At 37.1% G+C, this 8,371-nt stretch overlaps 1 protein-coding gene across 1 annotated transcript; it reads right to left on the reverse strand.

Annotated features, from left to right (window-relative positions):
* Nucleotides 1-526: 526 nt before the first annotated feature.
* Nucleotides 527-6,716, reverse strand: LOC127642529 (serine/threonine-protein phosphatase PP1-beta-like). Its single transcript, XM_052125161.1, has 4 exons — nt 6,586-6,716; nt 2,226-2,449; nt 1,727-1,861; nt 527-1,638 (listed from the first exon to the last, which is right to left on the reverse strand). The coding sequence occupies exons 2-4, from the start codon at nt 2,424-2,426 to the stop codon at nt 1,522-1,524; spliced, it is 453 nt and encodes a 150-aa protein (XP_051981121.1). The 5' UTR covers nt 2,427-2,449; nt 6,586-6,716; the 3' UTR covers nt 527-1,521.
* Between the last annotated feature and the right edge of the window lie 1,655 nt (nt 6,717-8,371).

An 8,371-nucleotide genomic window follows, 5' to 3' on the forward strand; every position in this document is an offset into this window, starting at 1 on the left:
GGACAGCCTGATGGGCATTAGGAAGAATGAGGTCATTGACCGCAACGATTTCCTTCCACAATGTGGGCAAAGGAGAGCAATGTTTGGGAAACACTGCTCTACACTGACCTGAAAGATTACATGTGAGTGCCATCTCTTGGTGAAGGCTGCATTCAACAACATTTGTGGGCATAAATGAGCCAGAATTTCATAAACATTAACTGAAGATTAAAACATAAAACATGCATGGAAATGTAAATTTCCACGAGTCGAAGAAGAGTCTGTTACATGTTTGGAAAAACTTCTAAAAGATTAACACTATTTTTAACATCTCTTCCTTGTCTTATTTGCTCAGAATGCCAAGAGTTGACCATAACTCAACACTTCTATTTAATTCCAAACATAGCCTTATACTTGAACTGATCCAACTTGAAATCATAAAGCTAACCAATCAGAATGCACCTTGTCGATCTCTAACTCCTAACCTCTCGTAATTAGTTTGACACGATTCTATCAAAACATCAATCTTGCATGAATTCATTGACATAAAACAACTGCAAACTCCAGAGATTTGCACCAGATTCTCACTTTATTGGCTGAATTCATAAGACTACAAAAAGAAACATAAAATCTCCAAAATGTCCTTTAACTGGACAAAGTGAGTTTGAAAAGTGGCCAAAATCACTCAGACATATGTGAGGAAAGAAAGAAAGAGAACGCAATGGATTTCTGCGCAAGCTGTAATAGCGATGGCACCCACTTTACAGACATTCACACTCCTCAATCGCACATGCACCCATGATTTTAATCTACAAATAAAAAGCTACAAACTGACATTCTTAATAGCAAAAAAAAAAAAAAAAAGACAAAACAAAGAGCATTTAAACAGGCCAGTATAATTCATCTAACAGTGGGCAGAGATTGCTCAAGGAAAGGATGTGCCAAAATATGTGGTATCTGCCAAAATGTGCAGGGTGCCGCCAGTAACCACTGTAAACAAACACGCACTCGGACAAAGATTCACATTAAAGAGAGTGGCAGTGATTTACACTATTCAAGGACACCATCATCTCCGTTCAGATTGCTTTAGAGCTAAAAGGGAATGGAGCAGCCTGTCCCCACAGTGGGACAAAAAGCCGGACCCTGAGGCTTCATCTGAAGAGAAGTGCGTCACTTGGGTCCAATAAACATCCCAAGAAGGGTTATCAAGTTATGGCTGAAGATGTATTTGAAAGAAAAACAATCAGAACCTCTAAAAATGCAGCAAAAGATGCGCAATTACTAGAAAGAAAAATAGAACAATTTCTCACGCAAACTCGCACCACAAGGAGATCGTTTGCGATCAACACACTTTTAGATGTTTCACATACAGACAAACACACTCCACAAGGGCATTTCAGTCTTACACACATACAGCAATCTCATCTGGATGGAGACAGCTCTAAAAAAGCCCTGCACTGATTTGGTGTTTGGGGTGGAGGAGGAGGAAGAGGAGAGGTAGAGTGAAGGACAGGATGGATATGCGTGTTGCAGTAGTTGATGTTATTTCTTGGCTTTGCCGCCCTTGGCTGAATTTCGTGGCGGGGTCACGGGTCTGCCGGAACCAAATCCACCCGCACCACTGTAGGACAGCATCTTCTTCTCAGCCGGTTTCAGAATCTGATGGAGACGGAAAATGTTACAATCCAACTACCAGGTACAAGGAATAATGGTGACGATCGTACCCAATGTGAGAGCAAAAGCAGACCTGAAATGAGCACATGAGGGTTTCGTCGACGCTCATCATAGCACCTGCGTTGTCAAACTCCCCGCAGTAGTTTGGAGCCGAGAAAAGTGTGACTAACTGCCTCTTAGCGAAGAACTCGTAGCCGTCCTCCACCACCTGTTACAAAGCAAGAGGATTTATGGCTCAAGAAATCTGCACAAAAAAGGCCATTCAATTTACTATCATTCGGGTTTAGAAACAAACTTCACAATTCTATTCACAAATCCTCACTTTCATTTGGATTACATTTTGATTCAGATTCATTTGGGTATATTTCAGATATATCATTTCAGCTTTCCATGTTTCAACACTTATAAACTCATTGCAGTGACTAGACCGCTTTTAGGAATACTAGTTAATAATGTTTACAGATGAAATGGGTCTATAAATGGTAAAACATTGCTGAAACACCATGACGCTAATCAATACCGTGACCAACATGATGCTACATTCCTTTAGGTTCATTAAGTACATTTCTTACCTGGTGGGCCCTGCATATGAGGTCCATGTCATGTTTGTGGAGGAATTTGGCCACTACATCAGAGCCAAAGGTGAACGAGACACCACGATCATTCTCACCCCAGCCCATGACGTCTTTATCTGGATCAGCCCAGAGCAGATCACAGAGCAAACCCTGATCAGGAACATCTGTGGGCCTCATCACACGACGGATCTGCTCCATAGACTGCAGGTCTGGAGAAAGACCTGGGGAAACAGATCATTTAAATGTAGTTTATAAAGAATATTTTTACTTCACCTGCACTAATTACAAACTAATTCAAAAACCAGAAGTCCTCTATGCAAAGGTTTTGCCATCTGGCTTCAAAATTTTCCAAATGTTTGTGACTTCACACAAAGCAAGCTTCCATTGGCGAAAAACAAGCTTAAATACAAAAAAGCCGTAGTTATTAAAACCTATATAAGATCATATTTAAGATCTATTTTTTTGCACACACCAAAAAAAAAAAATATCAATTTGAATGTGGAAGTGCAAATAAGATGAGGCAAAATTCAGTGAATACTTCACATTTTGGTCTGTTCCTCAAACAAAGCTTTCTGGGGAACAGACACTGACCCTCTGGACTACTTTTACAGTGCTAATCAAAGCTTTTTATCTGTAGGAAAAAAAAAAAAGTAGAAGAATCACTTTTTAATTTAATAGTAGCCCATTTTAATTTGTCATTTTTTCAAGTATTAAATTAAATTAAGCTTTCACTTTAAATAAATATAAAAATATAAATATTTAAGCTTTTAAAATCAACAAGCCTGTGTGTTCTTGTTGTGGACCTTTATGAATTCACTTGTGCATTGATATATCAGCGGTTTTATTTCCAGCAGTCCTCAGCTCTCGTAGCTTCCACTGGTGTTTCTTCTTGAAGAGTAAATGTCTTTAATTTCTTCAGAATTGTACAGTGATCACTTGTGCTGTATGGTTTAAATGTATTTAAATTCTTCATATTTTCATAATGATCGGCCAGTAAATCCCACTGACTCTACAGAGAAGTGAATCATGCTCACTTCTGCTGAAGTGAATCATGCTGTTTTGTTTTTACATTTTAGACAAGAACATTTCCATTTAAACCTCAGTGAAATTAGTTATTGCCAACATCCGTACATCAAATGCCATTCAGCCATTCTGAAAACCTGACTACTAGAGCAAAACATCATGGGCTGAAACCTTCATAATGGCAATGCAGTGACGATCTTGAAATGGGGTCAACACTAAATAAAGGGCCTCAGAAAAAGACTCCCTGAGTAAAGACAGCCAGTAAAGTGGGTTAAACCAAAGGAAAGATTTTTCAGAACCCTTGAAATAATCATAGCTTTAAATTAGCCAAGCCATCTATGTTCTATTGTACTCAACAAAAACCTGACAAATTTACCTCTTGCCATGTACACTGATCAGCCACAACATTAAAACCACCTGCCTAATATTGTGTAGGTCCCTTTCGTGCCACCAAAAAGTAGACTTTGTCAGTTTGAACCAGTCCGGCCATTCTGTGTTGACCTCTCATATCAACATTTCAGTCCACAGAAGTGCTGCTCACTGGATGTTTTTTTTGTTTTTGGCACCATTCTGAGTAAATTCTAGAGACTGTTGCGCGAGAAACTCCCAAGAGATCATCAGTTACAGAAATACTCAAACCAGCCCATCTGGCACCAACAATCATGCCATGCTCTAAATCAATGAGATCACATTTTCTCCATTCTGGTGGTTGATGTGAACATTAACTGAAGCTCCTGACCCATATCTGTTGATTTTATGCACTGCAGCTACACGATTGGCTGATTAGATAAATCACATGGATTATTGTTAGTGCCAGATGGGCTGGTTTGAGTATTTCTGTAACTGCTGATCAACTGGGAAGTTCATGCTGTAGAATTTACTCCGAATGGTGAACATCCAGTGAACATCCAGTTCTACAGAAGAAAACGTCTTGTCGATGAGAGAGGTCAAAAGAGAATGACCAGACTGTTTGAACTGATAAAGTCTACAGTAACTCAGATAACCGCTCTGTAGAATTGTGCTGAAGAATATCATCTCTGAATGCAGGTTGGTGCTGTTTTGGCGGCACGAGGGGGATCTACACAATATTAGGCAGGTGGTTTTAATGTTGCGTCTTATCGTGTATATCGCCATATTAAATCGGTTTTCTCTTTTCCCAAATTCAGGGTTCGTACACAATTTGACTAGTAAATTTAAAAAAAATTCTATGAAATTTGCAGCATTTTAAAATGTTTCTACCCATGTGTCTTTTAATTCAGCACTGTTAGAACTACATTTATTAGTACATTTATGCATTTGGCAGACGCTTTTATCCAAAGCGACTTACAGTACACTTATTACAGGGACAATCCCCCCCGGAGCAACCTGGAGTTAAGTGCCTTGCTCAAGGACACAACAGTGGCATCTTGGTGGTGCTGGGGCTTGAACCTCTGACCTTCTGGTCAGTAACCCTGAGCCTCAACCACTGAGCCACCACTGCCCCCAGTGAACTAGTGTTGTCACAGTACCAAAATGTCAGTAGTCAGTACTGATACTAGTGAAATTTCACGGCCATCAAAATTATGATCATTATTTCTACAATGAGGATTACATTTTACTATACAGTTATAACATTTCTATTGCCATTTCTAAAATTTCAGGAGTTTAGCTTTTATTATGAATTGTGCTTTTATTTTGACATGTTCTTATGGAAGTTTAACTTCTCCAGCTAAACAGTTCGCTACATGGCCCAGTGTGATTGTTAAAGAGCAAATGTTGTGATTAATTAGATAAATTATATAAAAATAATGTTTCACATTGGATTAGTGCTCAGTGATCTCTTATACAACGTGAATGATTCTCCATGTCAGAGGAGTTCTCAGTGTATGAGTGGTCTACTTCACATTCATTTAAAGCTCATGCAGACTAAGATTGCAGCATTTTGTGGTTTAATAATCACATTAGGACATATCAAGATTTAATTTGAATAGTTGTGCATTTCAGTGTAAAAGGAGTAATGAAGCACATGTCAAATAAGTGTGTGAGCATTTGAAAGCAGTTGTGTGTCAGTAAGACGGTGTGCGGGTACCAAATATGTCAGTGCTCGGTACTACCGGTGCAGCAGAATCAATGGTATTGCTTCATCTTTTTTATTTTAGTACTGACTTGGTACCAAAGTACCGCTACTTTTGACAACACTAGTTTGCACAACAGTCAATACATGCACCTTATACATTACCACTAAATCAATGACACACAGCATCTGCTTTGTAATATTGTACATATAATTTTTTTCTTGTTTTGTCATTGTTCCCTCATCTTTATGTTACAATGTCATTACTGGAAGCCCTCTATTTTGTGCTCACTATTTAGAATACTTGACCTTTTTAATGCTCTACATGGTTTATTTACTGCATATTTGACACATTAGGCTTTAGAGGTAACTTTTCCTCCATTTAGATTCTCGGATGAGTGTTTTTAATAATTGTTTTTCCTTCCATAGCATATACATTTTCTGACAAATTATTTAAATCTCTTTCCTATCCTTTTGATTAAATTAGACTTAATTTACCATATACATTCATATTCTTCTTTGTATAACCATATATAAACCAGAGTAATTATGAGCGGACTTTTCTAGTGTTAATGAAGTGCAATATGCACTGCCTACTCACAAACAACAATTCTTTTTTTTTGTGCAGCAACACAGTGCTCCGTGCCGTGCAATTCTTAGAGGGCTCTGAACAGGGCTTCTTCACATTGCTCCGCGATTGCCCCAAACTTGAATTCTGAACACTTGTGGAAAATAGTTTGTTAGAAAATACTGTGACTTTTCCAAAAAATTAAATTTTATCTTGTTTTTCCATGACATTCCCAGGCCTGGAAAACACAATTTTCCAGGATCACCATAACCATCCAAAACCTGCCATTCCTAATATTAATTTAAATCTCATCCTTTTGTGGTTTAATCATCAGAATCGGACATAATCACGATTTTACTTTGATTAACTGGGCATTTGAACCTTCAATTTATATTGAATACGTCAAATTCCATGACATTTTGGCATTTTATTGTAAATTCAGTTCTTATGACTGGATTCAGTCAGTGTTTTCCATATCGTGGAAGTCATAGGGCCCTACATATACATTTATACATTAACACACACACACACATTTATAATTTACAGGCGGACTCTTCTCAGAAAACAGACTAAAATTTGATGAGACAAATTAAACCCTTCGGCTATTGAAAGAAAAGGGACAAGCCTTTCGATATCTCCCATACAAATTTCCTGTTTCAATAAAACGTACTGTACACAAATAATTAAATAAAAGGAAGAACAAAAAAGCTTACCTCCATGACAGCAAAAAATCTTTTCATCCACAATAGCAGCTACTGGTAAACAGTTGAAACAGTCTGTGAATGTCTTCCAAAGCTTGATGTTATACCGCCTTTTACCTGCCAAAAGACACGTGCACAAACCAAGCTCTGATTATACTGCAAAACACATTAGGATAGAGCTGGGTTTTGACAGATTTCCCGATTCAATTCGATATCGATTCATATGGATAGAAAAAGAATTAAGAAATTCTTTACTAATTATCTTTATTATACAGGGGACCTTCTAACTACATATACATTTTACAAATTCGCTTTTATTTTTTCCTTCATGTCACATTTTAGCTTTTTAAAAATGCTATATTGTTATATTATATTATATTGTGTTATAGGTTTCTTGTTTAATGCATAATTTAGAGTATTCACAAGTTTAAATTGATTTGTAGAATACGTGCTAAAAATCTGTACCGTCTCTAAGAAAACTGGCAGTTCTGTAAATGAGAGTATTCCACTCTCGATGAATAAGTGGAGCTGGAGCTGCTGCTCCGCTTAAACAAAACTTGCATGCAGGTCGTGTAAATAACTACAAACTCCGAAACAGGCATTTCTCTGTGCGGACAGCACCTCTTCTGCGAGTTGCACAAATGTCCTGATCTGAGGGGGAGAGATCGAAGTGGCACCAGACTGATGCGCACCCTGTCGAGGGGACACTCATTCCTCGAGTGCGAGATCTTAATGCAGGTAGATTATAACGTGATGACTTGCGACTTATTGAATGATAATATAAATGTCACTGTGCATTTCTTATCGTGAAGGAAATTGGCAGCGCTCAGCTTTATTAATAAGAGAGAGTTTGTCCTTTGTGTGTTAAAGATTGAAGTGAACAGAAAGGTAGAGGGTAGACTTCACCCCAAAATAAATGTATTTGTTTTGCCTTCCAATATAAATATCTAAAACTCCTTTAAATCAAAGCACATTTTCTTTAGCAGCTATTCTGTAAAAGAAAATTTGTTAGAGAATGTTGAATATAATATTAAAAATACAAATATTTAAAAATCCTTTAATAAAGATGCATTCACTGAGAAGCAGCATATAAGATATTTAGACTTGTTTTTAGAGAATAGATCTTGAATATAAATATAGTTTGTCTTTGCTGCACTTGCAGAAGTATAAGACTTGTATACAAAATACATTTATATTTAAGATACATTCTCTTAAAGCAAGTCTAAATATCTTGTATGTTGCTTCTCAAGTAAATGTGTCTTGTTTTAAGGATTTTTAGACCATTTTAAATGGAAAAGACAAAAACATGATAAAAATAGGATTTTTTTTCAGTGAATTCAGTGAATGTCATTTAGAGGTTTTTCTAAAAGATGATTTTGTCCTATTTATTGTTAGTAGGCACGTTTATTACAACCTTTTATGTCGAGGCACAAGCTGAATAATTGTTTAAGAGCTTAATCATCGCAATAATCGCTTGATAGTCAAACAATCGCTCTAATAATCGTTAGATTAGTCGATTATCAAAATAATCGTTAGTTCCTGGCCTAAAATCTATATTTTTCAGTTTCAGAAGCCCTTGTAGTAATGTATTATTCACAGTCAGTCATGATTACTTTACTCAATTAATTTCAGTAACCGTCCTGTTATTTGACACTTTCACTCATTGATTAGTGTTCGGCTGGTCATGTGATTCTAACATGGCAGCCCCCCATGTGAGGACCCTCTCCATGTAGAACAGCTTTTATAAAGTTACTGATATGACTGGAATCTTCATTTTAATGTGAGTGCTCATGATTTC

This window comes from Xyrauchen texanus, unplaced genomic scaffold, assembly GCF_025860055.1.
Source record: "Xyrauchen texanus isolate HMW12.3.18 unplaced genomic scaffold, RBS_HiC_50CHRs HiC_scaffold_677, whole genome shotgun sequence".
NCBI lineage: Eukaryota > Metazoa > Chordata > Actinopteri > Cypriniformes > Catostomidae > Xyrauchen > Xyrauchen texanus.